The 16,223-nt window shown below is 36.6% G+C and overlaps 1 protein-coding gene across 9 annotated transcripts in view; it reads left to right on the top strand.

Moving 5' to 3' along the window:
- The window catches only part of CADPS2 (calcium dependent secretion activator 2), a 568,074-nt gene that overhangs the window by 445,718 nt on the left and 106,133 nt on the right, over positions 1-16,223 (top strand). For 5 of the 9 annotated variants that reach the window (XM_031013041.3, XM_055347439.2, XM_055347437.2 and 2 more), the window contains exons 15-17: positions 121-184; positions 3,235-3,358; positions 5,322-5,342. In XM_031013041.3, the coding sequence (XP_030868901.2) occupies positions 121-184; positions 3,235-3,358; positions 5,322-5,342 (209 nt within the window). The remainder of the gene's footprint in view (positions 1-120; positions 185-3,234; positions 3,359-5,321; positions 5,343-16,223) is intronic. The other 4 variants (XM_019031559.4, XM_019031557.4, XM_055347443.2 and 1 more) reach the window with 1 other exon arrangement.

Genomic DNA, 16,223 nt, shown 5'->3' with positions numbered 1-16,223 from the left:
TATAATATTTTCTGTTTGTTTCATGGTTCTTCATTAATGCCAAGTAATACAAGCAGGAATTATTTAGCAGTCTTGGGTATTAAATGTTTGACTCTTTTGTTCTTTTTTTTGTTTTTAAAGATACTGTTTTCCCTTTGGACGACCTGAAGGTGCTCTAAAAGCTACACTTTCATTACTTGAAAGGGTATGTTTGAACATTACTTTATAAATACTATTTGCTTTCTCAGTTGCTGTGTATTTTAGTTATTGAACTAGGGAGACAGACCCCATTATTCTATGCTCTCTACTGATTCTATCACAATTCATGAGTTTCTCACCTTTTCTTACTACATTCAGACTCTGTCTACAGCACTTCATTCTCCCTGAAGCCTTTCTGAAGCCTCACACTGAAATCCTATCCTCATATTATGGCATCTTTTTGGTAGTAATCATTTTTCCTACCTCTTTATTTCCCTCATGAAATACTTTTTTTTTCAGTTAAGAATAATTGTTTTTGCTTCTCAGACTTTACAGTTGTCTTTTATTATCCTCCAACTTTATTTGTACTTCTACCTGTCATAGTCCTCATGCCAACAAGTTTATCATTTACCATTCACAAATATATCATTTCATTCATTCAATATTCATCTCAGAATTTCTTTCAATTATTCCAGTGTATGTGTTACCTTAAATGAATTCACATATTATAGAAATGTTTCTCCCTCACAAAATAACCAGCAAACAAGATTTTTAATCCAGGTGAAAAAAATCATTTTTTAAGGAAAATATATTCTCTATTCCTATTTTTATGACAACTGAAGTTTCAAAGAGCAGTATTTTTTCATCTGTCTGTAATTTCATTCATATACTTGTTAGATGCTAACAGTTAAATAATGTGGCCAACTCCCATTTCTTACCAGAATTAAAATGAATTTCTAGATTCATCTGTAGCTCATAATTTGATTATTGTAATCCTGATTTATTGACTTCTAACACTTGATCTTGTCCATTTTCTGCTGAATTAATTTTAGATACTATGTTGTTTATTAGCATCTCTATTAAAAAGCAAAGAGAGAAGACATTGTCCAGATATTACATCTCCATTTCAGTGATTTAAGAACTTGGGAGATGAGGACTACAACTGATGATTAAAATGAGATCTTAGGATTACAGATTAATTTTATTTTTATATCCCTGTCTTATCCCTGATTATTGTGGATTGTATGATAGAAATGTGATTGTTGTAATTATCTTTTATTAGAATTTTTATAATACTGAAAGCTGCACATAACTCAGATTTTTCAAAGTATTCATGTCATCCTATTCATTAAGGTATTATGAATAAAATAAAATCCTTAAGGATTGCTTTATTTTTTGGAACAACGTCCCATCGTGGGTACCTAATACAGCTTCTCCATGTCCTGGTTTCCATGGCAGAGCCTCCTTTCTGCCCCCCAGCAGGGAAGACTTAGTGATGGCAGGATGCCCTCCTGCCCTCCATTGACAGGTGGCAGGATGAACAGGGACCTTTATTCCAGTTATAGTCACTGATCACATCTCCTGCTGAATTGAGACAGAAATGTTAAGGGTCATTTCTTCATTTTTATTTCTCTTTACTTACTGATATTGAAAAGTAAAACAAAAATATGCATGTGAATTCTTGAAACCTATGATACCTCGGAAGAACATGGGATGCAGCAGGAAATCGAGGTTGGCATCTCCCTTTTTGCATTTGCCAGCCCTTTACCTGTACTTTGCCAGAAAGTAAGTTTCTGGTTCCCAGATAATATGAAATATTACCTGGGAGACATATACATTCTAACTTTAACAGCCATTTTTGTTATGTAAAATTTGTTGCCATGGGAAGTATAATAGTAACGTTCGTGGTTCCGCATATGAAACAAAATTAATCTTAAAGTTTAGTAATAATCACATTTAATGGTGCATGTATATTTTTTACTGTGCACAAAAGGATTTTTCTGGCTGCAAAGTCTAATGTGCAGTGCTAATTAAAGTGCTAAATATTTGTCAGAATAATTGAATTTGATAGAGAGAGAATGATAAAGTTTGCTATTTTCAAAAAAGAAAACCTTGCCTAACAAAATATTTAAAATGTCATTAATGAGTAGCCTTTAAAAAATGTTGTCAAAGGTCACTGATACTTGGATGATTAAATAAATCAGGGATGATAAAATCCTTAGTGCTGAGGCTGACTTACAAGAGAATGAAATAATACAGCATGAAATGGATGTTTTCATATTCTTTCAATATTCCTTTCAATATAAGACATAGAAATAGAGCACTTACAAAAGCATTGTCTTCTCTATATTAACATTCTGCCATATGTTTTGTAATCTGAATGAAAGTAAAGCAAGAATAAATGCATTAAATATGCAGAAAGATAGTTTTACTAATAGTGTAATCAAAACTTAATGTGAGCAGTTTTATCACTATGAAGGTTTTAAAGAAAATTATGAGTCAATGTAACAGTGTTTATAAATACATTACATTTTGAATTCTGGATGTAATTGCATTTTCCCCTTGCCCAGTACTAACATTTTTAAAGGAAAAGTCCAAAAACACATTTTAGGAGCCCAACAGAGAATAATCAGTTATTTTTTAAAACCATGGAAAGTTTTTATGTATTTTAACATTCGATACTCCATAAGCATTCATTTCACTGAGGCAAAGAGGTCTCCTTCTCCCTCTTTGAATACACTGCCGTGGTATTCACAGCAAATCACAATCATTAAAATTTAGTGAGATTAGAGGTCTTGATTTTTTTTTTCAGAGCTCAAAGATTATGCTTATTCTTAATGGAATTTTTGTTATTGTTCTCAAATATATTGCTCAAAAGACTCAAGGCTTTTAAATTAGGGATGTGCAAAACAAACTATTATTTGTCCCAAGAACTGTAATCTTGATCTGAAACAGCTGCTTTAATGGTGTCATGGGTCCCTGGAAGAAAAGTGACAGTCACACTGAATGGTGACCTGGTCTAGGGGAGGTTTTGATATGCATAAATTAGGCTTAGGAGAAGCTAAGGTGGGAGGATTACATTCTCATTTGGGAAGTGCATTGCAGACCCATTACATCCCCCCAAGTTACCTAGGACCCCTCTCCCTAATAATGGTCTGATCAAGGACAATTTGTGTAATTTGTCTTTAGTATTTATTTTATGCAACATCTGTCTTTTTTCTTCCATCTGTCTATCCCCAACCTTGCCCCTCACCCTTCCACTTCCTCTCTCTGTAGGTTTTAATGAAAGATATTGCCACTCCCATACCAGCAGAAGAGGTGAAGAAAGTGGTCAGAAAATGTCTCGAGAAAGCTGCCTTGATCAATTACACTAGACTCACAGAATATGCCAAAATAGAAGGTCAGTGCAGTGAGCAATTGTCGAAGTGGCAGTGAGAGCCAACAATGCCTATTAACTGAATTTTCTATGAGAAGTCCTTTCCTTTCCTGAACAATCCTGTGCCATGGCAAAGGGAAATGTCTCATTAAAATCTCAGCTGGTGAACTGAAGAGCTTTTTCCTATTCATTGCTTTAATATGCCTCCTGGGACTCTGCTTGAATGAAAGACCCAGGATTCGTGCTTAAGTTGTCCTTTGTTCTTATTTTGAGTTTTGAAAAAACCAAAAGATGTTTTCATGGGTTGTATTTTTTGGCAGTACTGTAAGTATGTCTAACATTTAAACTATAGGCAGCAAAATCTTTCCTGATCAGTAACAGTGTAGTATTATGTAATTTTATTTTCTGTTCTGCAGTATCACTCAAAAAAGAAACTTGTTGATTATTGAGGGCTGAAATAAACTCATAGAACTTCCTTCGGTTTTTAATTGCTTGCAATGTATTGATGCATTTGAAAGATTAGATCTCTTGAGAGAACTGTGCTTTTTTTTTTTTTCTTTCTTCAGGCTTTATTCATTAAGGATACTAATTTTTTAAATGTTTAGAAATAAGTAGATTGGAATTTGTGGCAAAGTCACAAAATCAGCTTTTATTCAACAGTTTTATTCAACAACATTAATTTATGTAATTAAAAGTAACAGGCCTCACATTTTTTGCTCAAATTGTCATAAAACTGGCTTACATAATAATACCTGAAGGATTAACTAATAGAGGGAAAAAATGCAGTTAATGTTAAATACTTATCTGAAAATAAAAGTTTCTTACCTGAAAATAAAAGTAAATAATCCTTTATAAAATTTTAGTAACTTTTTATATAAAATGGTACTCAAGGAATCATAGATTTATGAAGCAGTTGATATTAGTATAGTTTTACCAAAATTCAGGTAGGGAAAAAGATTGATGATAATTGTTTGTGTTATTATTCCTTTCTTCTCTCCAAATCTGGTCAAGCTTTCTAACAAGCATACGATAACCAACCTCCTGAGTGATTAACAAAAAAGCCATCTCATCACCATAGCAACCAATATTATATCACGAGAGTAACAACATGAAACCTCCTTAGTTACCATTTTAACTTCATTAATTATGATATCATGTTGTGTTAAAGCAAAAGCAATGAACATTTGATCATTCGGGGAAAGTGGAAGATAAACACATTGGGTTTCAGTCTTAAATACTCATTCAAATAATTTTCATGTTTTGGGAGCATTGAGTATTCTGACACAGATTGGAAGAAATGATATTAAAATAGACATATTAAAGCCTTTCAGGTCTGGCAAAGATAAAAGTTGTGGGGAACTTGAATAAACACCATATTGTTTTATGTAAATGTTATGTACTCTACCCAAAAAAACCTGTAAGAATCATTTTGCTCTCAACTGAGTTAATATTTTTGACTATTAACTTGTCCAAGGATATAGAAAAGATATATGCAGTGCACTTTATCTTTGTATTTTATAGCCATAGAATCCATTTTAAATGGATAAAGAACCTTTTTATTGTACACATAAAAACAAGTCTCTGTTAGACAAGAGCCTATGGTAGTACCCAATGGACAGTGAGCGGGAAACTCTCCTACCTTTTCCCTTTCTGAAGTCACTTCTCTCTTATCTCTGGTCTAATGGAAGAATATTCTGGAAAATGGATTTTAGCAACCCACTCTGGTAGGAATGCTGAACAGTCTTCTTTAAAAAAAAGCAACAACAAAATGCTTGCTCATTAGGTGAGAAAAACTTCCATGTTTTTCATCATCTCCCTCTCCCCCTACTTTTTTCTTAAAAAAAAAAAAAAGTATTTATGTTTTATCCTCAGGACTAGACTAAGAATCAAATCAAACTTAAGTTAGAAAGAAAGTGGCCTTTTACATTATATGAACGACAAGGGTAGAGTTTGCTTTTCTCCTAAATTCTCTTTTCTTATGTTTTAGGCCCAGCAGAAAAGGAAACAGGTAATTAATATTTCTGCATGCACAAGCCATTATTTCTCATGTGGTGGTGTGATATTTTTAAAGCACTTTGTTGAGACATGATTGACAGGCAAGCTGTACGTATTTAATGTACACAACTTGATGAATTTGGAGGTAAATAGCTGTGAAACGATCATTGCAATCTATAGCATAAACCTGTTCATCACCTACGAAAGTTTCCTCCTGCCCTCTTTATTATTATTAATATTTTATGATAAAAATATTTAACACAAGAGCTACCCTCTTTGCAATTTCTTAAAGTGTGCTATATTGCTAACTATAGGCATTCTGCTGTATAATAGGTCCCTAGAACTTCTATATCTTGAATAACTTAGACTTTGTGCCCTGTGAATAATACCGCTTCATGTTCTCTTCTCCCAGCCCCTAGCAGTGACTGTTCTACTCTCTGCTTCTATGAGTTTAACTCTTTTAGATTCCTCATATAAGTGGTATCATGTGTTATTATGTACTGTGACTGGCTTATTTTACTATTAAGCCAGAAATTCGTTTTTTTAAGGCTGAATAATATTCTATTGTATGTATATTATGCATTTTCTTCATCCATTCATCTCTCAATGAACATTTAGGTTGCTTTCAATGAATAATGCTGCAATGAACATGGGAGAGCAGATATCTCTTTGAGATCCTGATTTCGATTTTTTGGGTTGTATACCCAGAAGTGAGATTGCTGAATCCTTTGGAGTTCCATATTTTATTTTTACAGAAACCTCCATACTATTTTCCATAGTTGCTGCACCTAATTACATTTCTACCAATAGTATACAAGAGTTCTTTTTTCTCCACATCCTTGCCAGTACTTGCTATCTCTTGTTTTGTTTGTTTGTTCATTTTAAATAATAGTCATCCTAACAGGTGTGAGATGATATCTCATTGTGGTTTTGATTTGCATTTCCCTGAAGATTAGTGATGTTGAGCACCTTTTCATTTATGTGTTGGCCATTTATTTGTATGTCTTTTGAGCAATGTCTATTCAGTTTCTTTTTTCATTTTTAAGTTGGGTTATTTGGGTTTCTGCTGTTGAGTTATAGGAGTTACTTAAATAGTTTGGATATGAACCCTTTCTCAAATGTATGGTGTGCAAATATTTTCTCCCATTCTGTACATTGCCTTTTTCATTTTGTTGTTTCCATTGCTGTTGGTAGTGTGATGTTTTGTCATTGATGAATACCTCTCTTTTTCTCAGGGCTTCTATTAGATCATTTTGATTAGGAATTCTGAAAATGCTTTGATTTTGTCAGAATGATTGCTAATGCTTTGTAGGTAAAGTATAGGCCATTCATCTCTAAAAATTCAGCAATATTTTTGATACAAATTTAAAGCAAAAAACCTGAGGCTATATGAATGGTATGCATTATGTTTTAAGCATATCCACCAATCTTACTTGGAAGCTGTCACAGATATTTGAAGGGCTCTTACAACAAGAAAAGAGGACCATTTTCCTTTATCACTCTTGAAAATAACAGAATAAAAAGCATAAATGCTATTAAATAAAAAGTAAGCAGTTATTAACTTTGAAAGTTGTTAATCACAGGAATGAACAAGGGTTATGAAATCCCATCAGGAAATTGCTAGGAAAGAGTTCGCTGAGTCGCTGAATTTTTTGACGTTCTATTATTTTTTTCTTGCATCCCTTATCACAATTATTCATTTAACTACGTGCGCCTGTTATGATGTGTTTCTCCTCTCTGTCTTCTCTTCAGCCCCATGCAGGCAGGGTCCTTACTGACTTGTTCACTGTTGTCTTCCCAGCACCCACCACTGTGCCTGCTGACACAAAGTAGGCACTCTGGACTTTGGAGAGAGGTAGGAGATTAGTTAGTTCCATCTGAAAACAATGAAGCGAGAGACAAGTGATGAAACTTCCTAATCCTAGTTTTCTCATTTTGGTCAAATTTTGTATGCAATGTTATAAGCAAGTTTGCTTGGGTTGTTTTTAACTGAAGTCTTCTATTAAGGGCTCTATTTCTTTCTATTTTTTTTTCCCCTACCTTTTTCAATATTTGACCCCAGAAAGTGACAGGAACAAAACACTCAGAGCCACGAAGAGGAGAAAGAACACACCTACAATGATTGCTAAGTGCACTTTAGAGAAAAATGAATTAGAAAAAAATATGGAACTGATTGTCCCCTCTTATGACAGCACATTGTAATAGCAACAATCCGATGCTCTTTAGCAAACTTTTTCAAACCTCTTAAGGCATTTTTCTCCCCTACAACATTCCTGTTGTAGAAACAGCTTTCATCCTAGTTTACAAACAAGAAGTTCAGGGTTGTTCGTGGCTTTCCAGCTGCCATGGAGTAAATAACTCAGCCAGCTGGGACTGGACTTAGGTGATCCTTAACCTCCAGAAGCTATGCTTCTTCCCCTGGGAGATATGAAAGGGTCAGAGTGCCCCTTTCTGAAGCCTGGGGCGGAGGCCATGTGTAGAGTTGCCTGATCTCCTTAAAGAGAGGAGAGAACAAAAGGGACTTGTCCCCTATATACCTTGCTTCCACCAAACAGAAATCTTCTCCTCACAGTGACTTAGCAATCCATACCACTGGTCAACTGTACAGGTCGGCAACTCTAGGAAATATACTTTTATTAAAATTAAATGCTTGTTTAGAAAAGAGAAAAATCGGCCAGTCACAATGGCTCACGCCTGTAATTCCAGCACTTTGGGAAGCCAAAATGGGTGGATCACTTTAGGTCAGGAGTTCAAGACCAGCCTGACCAACATGGTGAAACCCTGTCTCTACTAAAAATACAAAATTAGCTCGGAGTGGGGGTACATGCCTGCAATCCCAGCTACTTGGGTGGCTGAGGCAGGAGAATCACTTGAACCTGGGAGGCAGAAGTTACAGTGAGCTGAGGTGGTGCCATTGCGCTCCAGCCTAGGCAACAAGAGCGAAACTCCATCTCAAAGAAAAAAAAAAAAAAACCACAAAAAATCAATGTAATTTATGTAATTTAAATTGATTGAAGGGAAAACTAAATTTAAGAATGTTCTGAAGTAACAGAAGATAGGGGTTTTTTAGAAATGTTGTTATATTCCAGGGAGAGCATGGTGGCTCATGCCTGTGTTCCCAGAACTTTGGGAGGCTGAGGCAGGAGGATCACTTGAACCCAGGAGTTCAAGGCTAGCCTAGGAAACATAGTGAGACCCCATCTCCACACACACACACACACACACACACACACACACACAAGCCTCAAATAGCCAAGTATAGTAGCGCATACCTCTAGTCCCAGCTACTCATAAGGCTGAGGCAGGAGGACTGCATGAACTTAGGAGTTTAAGGCTGCAGTGAGCCATGATTGTGCCACTGCAATCCAGCGTGGGTGACAGAAGGAGACCCTGTCTCCAAAAAATATATTATATATATTAGTTATATCATGTTATTTGCATTTGGTAGCAAGGTAACCTAGCAGGGTTACCTTGTAAATGTTCTTGGTGGGGTGATGCTTTTAAAAGTGGGTAACAATGAAAATATCAATTACATGTGAAAGAACTAAAGAACTCAAATGGCTTGATAATACTTTGACACTGTAGTCTCTTGAGCATTCTAATAATTTTCCTCAGTTTATACCCTCTAGAAAAGAGTAAAGCTGTACCCAAAATTCATCATAATTTTGTCATCTACTGACTGCCTATGTGTCCCAGAGGTTTTCTTTTCTTTTTTTCTTTTTTTTATTTTAACAGAGTCTTGCCTTGTTGCCCAGGCTGGAGTGCACTGGTACAATCTCAACTCACTGCAACCTCTGCCTCCCGGGTTCAAGTGGTTCTCCTGCCTCAGCTTTACAAGTAGCTGGGATTACAGGCATCTGCCACCACGCCTGGCTAATTTTTTGTATTTTTGGTAGAGATGGGGTTTCACCATGTTGGCCAGGCTGGTCTTGAACTCCTGACCTCAGGTGATCCACCAGCCTCGGCCTCCCAAAGTGCCGGGATTACAAGCATGAGCCACAGTGCCTGGCCTGTCCCAAAGGCTTTCTATTTATACTGCTTCGTTAGTTGCTTAAATAGCTCTACAAAATAGGTATTTTATGGAGGGTTCACTGAGACTTCTGAAAAAAAGCGTTAACTTGCACAAGGTCCTGCTGTTGCCATTAAAACTGAGCAGACATGAGATTCATACTCGCATCTCTCAGACACCAGAGCCCTCTTCACATTCTTTTCACTGGCTGCCATGCCTCCAAGACTGATTCAAAGTAATGACATTTTATGATAAACACCTCAGCTGTATCACAAAAGCCAAAGATTAATATTAATAAAAGCCACTCTTTCCACAAATAATGATAATTATTTAGTAAAAAGAGAAAATGCTTATATACCAGGCACTATTCTAAGCACTTTATATGTGATGTATCAACTAATTTACTTCTTTGTTTCCCTCCCCACCCCCACCCCCGCCCCCAACAAAGTCTTGCTTCGTCACCCAGGCTGGAGTGCAGTGGCATGATCTCGGCCCACTGCAACCTCTGCCTTCCGGATAATTTTTGTATTTTTAGTAGAGCCGGGGTTTCACCATGCTGGCCAGGCTGATCTCAAACCCCTGACCTCGTGATCCACCCACCTCGGCCTCCCAAAGTGCTGGGATTACAGGCAACTCAATTTACTTCTTAAGACAATTCTTTGCAATAAATAGTATCATTATTATTACTTCTTCTCAGAAAACTGAACCTGAGAGGTTATGTAGTGTGTCTACAGTCCCATAGCTAGTAAGTGGGAGGTTCAGAGCCCACTATCTGTCTGTTGATCTCTTCTTACACTCCCCGCCCTTGACGAGCTTGTCTAGTTAAATTTGCACTGGGCTAAAATCTTTTTATTTTTCCCCACATTCCTCATGATGTCAGGTGTTGAAAGTGATTCAAATTTGCAAAACTTACCCCCAGTCCAGAAGATTTATCCCCCTTTCCTGCTTTATTTTCTTCCACAGCGTTTATTATAATCCAACACAATGTATAGTGCATTCATCCCACTTATTGTCCTAGAATGTTAGTTCCAGGAGGACAGACGATTTTGCATTTTAACAACTTCTTATCCACAGTGCCAAGAGATGTGCCCAGCACATATTTGGTACTCAGTAAATATTTATTGGATAAACAAATGAATTTATCAAGCTACATAATAGCAGAAAGAACATCCATAAACTGGCAAGCTGGCTTGCAAAAAGTCTTTCAAACCAATTACTGAATAATTAAAATTTAGGGCAAAAACTAACACTAAAATAACAGGATTGGAAAAATTAAGCCATAATTTCTTGCTCTTATCACGGCAGGAAGAAGTGGGGGAAGCACTAATGCTGGATCAGAGAAGCCAGAGGTTATAGATGGCAGTTACATTAACAATGCCCAGTAATCTAGCCTGTTTTGATTGTTTTTGTAATTCAGTGTGCTGCTTAATTGTGACTCATAGTTCTCTTCCATCATCATGGTTCTCTTCCATTGGGAATTCTTCCAATTCTCCACTGGCAGCACAAATTTGCAGAATAGAAGGATTTTTAAATTTTGTAATGGGTTAAATAAAACAAAGGACTTCCCTTTAAATGTCTTCTTTCTTTCTTGGGAATTATTTGCATGTTTCATAGAAACAGTTATTTTGAAAACTGGACATTTCTAGAAAGCAGCTGTTTTTAATCTTGGGGTTATAAAATGCTACCATTTCATTGAATTGCCTCTTTTGTGTTAAGAAATCTTTGACTTACCCTATTAAAAATCAACTAGTTTTCTCCTTTGCTTTAATTTTATCACTAACCTACTAGCTAAATAATAGTGAGATCTTTTTTTTACTTATAATTCTGGCATGCAGAGATAACACTGAAGCATCATGTTTCCTAATTGTTTTTTAAATCATGTGCCTTGTTGATGCAAATTAGATATTATTTTAAAAGAAGAATCAATTTGTTCTTTGGTTCAAAGACTTTCTCACAGACAAGAGCACAGTCATACATTTGGTAACAGTTCCTACTGTTTCCTGAAAATTATATAGCATATTGTGATTTAAGATATAAAAGGGGAGACTGCTCCTTAGGACTTGCCTGGATGCAAATAGTCACACAAATGCTTTTCCTTGAGACAGTCATTCATTGTACTTCAATATGCAAAAGTGCTTTAGGCAAACTTCCCATTTTGTTACACATACTATTTAAAAATGTATACTCTGCCGGGTGCAGTGGCTCATGCCTGTAATCCCAGCACTTTGGGAGGCCGAGGTGGGCGGATCACCTGAGGTCAGGAGTTCAAGACCAGCCTGACCAACATGGAGAAACCCCGTCTCTACTAAAAAAATACAAACTTAGCCAGGCATGGTGGTGCATGGCTGTAGTCCCAGCTACTCGGGAGGCTGAAGCAGGAGTATCGCTTGAACCTGGGAGGCAGAGGTTGCAGTGAGCCGTGATTGCGCCACTGTACTCCAGCCTGGGCAACAACAGCAAAACTCCGTCTCAAAAAAAAAAAAAAATATATATATATATATATATATATGTGTGTGTGTGTGTGTATATGTATATATATGTGTATATATATATGTATATGTATACACATACACTCAAGGGCAGAGGTTTAATCAAAGTAATATTTTTACTGTTTCGTCAAGTACAGCTTTATATGATACTGGCTTTTTCTTTTACTTGAGTGCATGGTGTTAAAGAATACAATGACAATTATGATTTGCAACCACAGCCTTGATTCATGCTAAGGCAACGGTGATTTTTACGTACTATTGCTTTTGCACCATTAGTGTAAATGTCAACAGCATGTAAAAGGCAAAAACATTTAGTATTATTTATGAAAGTAATTTTGATCTTGCAGATCCCTGAAAGGTTTTAGGTGGTCTTCCCAGTGGTCCATGGCCCACACATTGAGAACCACTGCTACACTCCATCAATCCACTAGCTAAAAAATATTAACAAAAATGAGATAACTTTCACAGTAACAACCAAACTGTAAGGTATCCAGGAATTAGCTTTGATAAAAACATGCGAAACTTTATAGACCTCTATGAAGAAAATTTTGAAACTCGCAAGTCATAGAAAGTAATCTAGATAGAGATAGAGCTATTCCATGACCTAGGAGGGATGACTTAATAATATAAGATATAAATTCTTCCCTCAAATTAATCTATAAATTCATTGCAGTATCTATCAAAATTCTAGTTTTTTAAAGAACTTGATAAATTTACCTTAAAATTTAAATAAAATATACTGAATAACTAAGTCAACTTAGAAAAAAAAAAGTGTTATCTAAGACAAGTTACAAAGCCATCACCAAAGCCCATGATCCGGCAGACGACTAGAAGCATAGGGTCAGATCCATCTATAAATGAGAGCCTGAAATACTTCATCTATAGCAAACATGGGAGACAAATCAGTGGTAAAATGATACAGTGTTTGGGAAGTGTTATTTGAAAGATGGGCTTATTTAATGAATACAGATGAACTCAATTCCTCTCTAATAGAAACTTGGTCTCCAGAGAGATTATAGATCTAAATGCAATGAAGAAAATACCACTATAAATTTAGTACTCTTTATTGTAATTATCCCCAATGGTTATTTTCACTTTCTCACTTCTTAGATGATTTTCCAAGTTTGTCTAATATCTGAGTTAAAACAAAATTTTTAACTTTCTTATAAAACATAGCGTGCCCCTATTTTAGTTCATTTTCTACATAGAAATAAATAAAACACTTAGATAACGGTTCAGAAATAGTTAATTAAATATATCCCAGATTCCCCAGGATCTGGACAAATTATATACTTCAAAATACTTCTGTCTGGTGGATATGTGTCTTCTAAAAAAGAAAAGAAAAAAGAAAAAGTTAAAACACACACACACACACACACACACACACGGCATTTATGTAATGTCTTCTTCAGTTTGTTCCTTATTCGGAATTATTTCCTTGGCCATGATCTGTAACACTCTGAACAGCTCTTGCTAGAATCTTTCTTACTTCCTCTGAAGATGCATGGAAATCTCATTACAAGTGTTCAATACCTGTTTTCTAAAAGGTCTCAAGAAGGATGTCAGTTTGCTCAGCTCACTTGACAGTGTGTCATGTACTTGTTGTTTTTTTACTTTTATATAGAATGGGATTCACAGATAAATGCAGTCTTGAAATAACAAGGCTTCTTCCTTTCGCAAGCAATTTTATAGAATTTGTCAATCTCCAGAGACTGAATTTGAAAGCAACTAACTGGTGACCTCTCATTTACTTACTAACAGGTGCCAACAGATACACCAAGAGACATAGCAGCATGGCTTTCATGGCACCTTGTTAATCTGAGTAGGTTACATGTATGAAAAAGTCTTTTCCAATTGTACAAAACTAGAGTGATGAAAACTGACAGGTTTCTACCTCTGTATTTATCAACAGGGTTTATAAGTACCCAAAGACTGCACAGATGAAATAGTTTGGCAAATTAAGAAGGGTTCATTACTTGTAGGCCTTAGCTAAGTGACTATATAGTTTCAAGCAATAAATTAAAAGGCCTAATTTAAGCTTTTTAAAAGACATACACACATTTATATTTTAATTTCAAAGAGGAGCCCTTTAAAATATCCATGAGGCATCAATGCATGCACACACATTCACAGTGATTGGCAAATTTGTGATGTTAGAGCTGTAGAAATATTCAAAGTGGCACTAAGCCCAACCCTACTCTGTAAACCTGGTCTTTTTCACTTGCCAATTGGGAGACTTTCTCTAAATCTTAGCATGCCCTAGAAGACCTTGATTATTTATCAAAGGAAACAAAGACATACATGCAGATATCGAGATCTTTTGACTCATTTCTCATCACCCAAGGCTGCAAATCTTTTCAAATGTTATATTTCATATTGTGGTTACTGTCTCCAAATATCTTCTCTTTCCTTCTCCTTCAATTGCCTTGCAGCTGGCAAGTCTCTGGAGTCCCTGTCCCCTGCCATTGCCCACTGAACAGACCATCTTCATCTTTGTGCCTTGCTGTGCTCTGCCTTGCCTGTATCCCCATTGTTCACAGGCAAACATTCTCCTTGAGTATGGAAAAAAGAGTTAAAGCAAGGGTCAGGCAGGAAATGAGAGTGGAGGCGTGTTGGTCCTCCTTTTATGAATAAAACAAATGACATGGAAAGAATGTATTAGGTAAGTGCAATTAAAAAACAGGAAGGAATAGGCATGATACTAAAGATGCTATAGACTTTATGTGATTCAGTATTTGATTTTCAGTTTCTGAATTTGAATAATATTTAGAAAAAAATGGATACAATGTATATATAAAGAACAACACACCAGGGAGGGGACTATTCATCAGTTTCAGCTACTGAATGTGTATATGTGTATATACACATATATTGTGTATATGACATGGCTAAAGAACAGTCTTTTTTGAGACAGGGTCTCACTCTGTCACCCAGGCTGGAGTGCACTGGTGCAATCACGGCTCACCATAGCCTCTGCCTCCCAGGTGGGCTCAAACGATCCTCCACCCTCAGCTTCCTGAGTAGCTTGGGACCACAGGCACACACCACCATGCCTGGATAATTATTTTATTTTTATTTTTTGGTAGAGATAGGGTTTCGCCACGTTGCCCAGGCTGGTCTTGAACTCCTGAACCCAAGCAATCCACCCACCTCGGCCTCCCAATGTGCAGGGATTACAGGCGTGAACCATGGCACCCAGCAAAGATCAATCTTTAAAAAAATGTATGGCTGAGTATGGTGGCTCACGAATGTAATCCCAGCACTTTGGGAGGCTGATAAAGATGGATCACTTGAGCTCAGGAATTCGAGATGAGCCTGGGCAACATAGTGAGACCCCATCTGTATAAAAAGAAACTTAATTAGGTGGGCGTGGTGGTGCACTCCTCCAGCTACTTAGGAAGCTGAGGTGGAAGGATTGCTTGGGCCTGGGGCCTGGGGGTTCGAGGCTGCAGTGAGACGTGATCACGCCGCTGCACCCCAGCCTGGGTGACAGAGCAAGACCCTGTCCAAAAAAATAATTTTTTTTAAAAAAGCTATTACACAATTAGCTGGCAAAATTACCACTGGAAAAATTTTATGCTATCATTAAAATCCTATAACACAGTTATATCCAGAGCTATCCAGAGCAAAGTAAGTAGACAGCATAGAAAACTTTCTTCTCCCTCAAGCCTTCATAGTCTTTGCAGCCAGCAATGCTGTAGATACATTCGTCCCTGTGAGATCTTAGCTTTTCTTACTTCATAAACTTTGGGAGAGCCAAGGTCTCAATGAAAAGACAACTTTAATAAAACTCAAATTGGGCCGAATGTGTTTCCCGCCTCTTATAAATCATGTAAGAATAGAAGCCTGTGACAAATGATAAACCAAATATTAATTTTTGCTTGTGGGTTCTAGTAATCTATTCTCTGTAATTCCATCACTATCATCTCTTTAAGATCTTTAGAGGAGATTATGCCTCAATATTCCACCCCAAGATAGTCTTACAGAGTCACTGACTTTTACCTCACACGTATCTGACATTTTATGGCTCACCAGTCATGGGTCAGCACTTACTGTTGGCTTATGGAGACTGCTCAGTTTGGATTCAGCCCAGCTGTCATTGGTCTATACTCTAGTGGCCAATTCTCCTTTGTTCAACAGCTGGCCATTGGCTTACAATGAATTTACAGATGCGAAAGATAATCTAGGTAAAGTAGTTAATGTGACTGTGATGACAGAACAATTATTCCAAAGCACTATATTATTAGCATGGTTAATTCCGGGGGAATATTAACTGCAACTCTTACTTTAAATGGCAGGGTCATTAAATGAGTTGGTCCCAAAGGAAGCCATGGAATTAGGAGGCCACAGACCTATTGTTTTCCAACAAATGTGGCATTAGTATTTGTGTGGATTT

The sequence above is a fragment of the Gorilla gorilla genome, chromosome 6 (assembly GCF_029281585.2).
Source record: "Gorilla gorilla gorilla isolate KB3781 chromosome 6, NHGRI_mGorGor1-v2.1_pri, whole genome shotgun sequence".
NCBI classification, from domain to species: Eukaryota; Metazoa; Chordata; class Mammalia; order Primates; family Hominidae; genus Gorilla; species Gorilla gorilla.
Note: the sequence above shows the minus strand (reverse complement) of the source record. Positions and strands in the feature narration are given on the sequence as shown.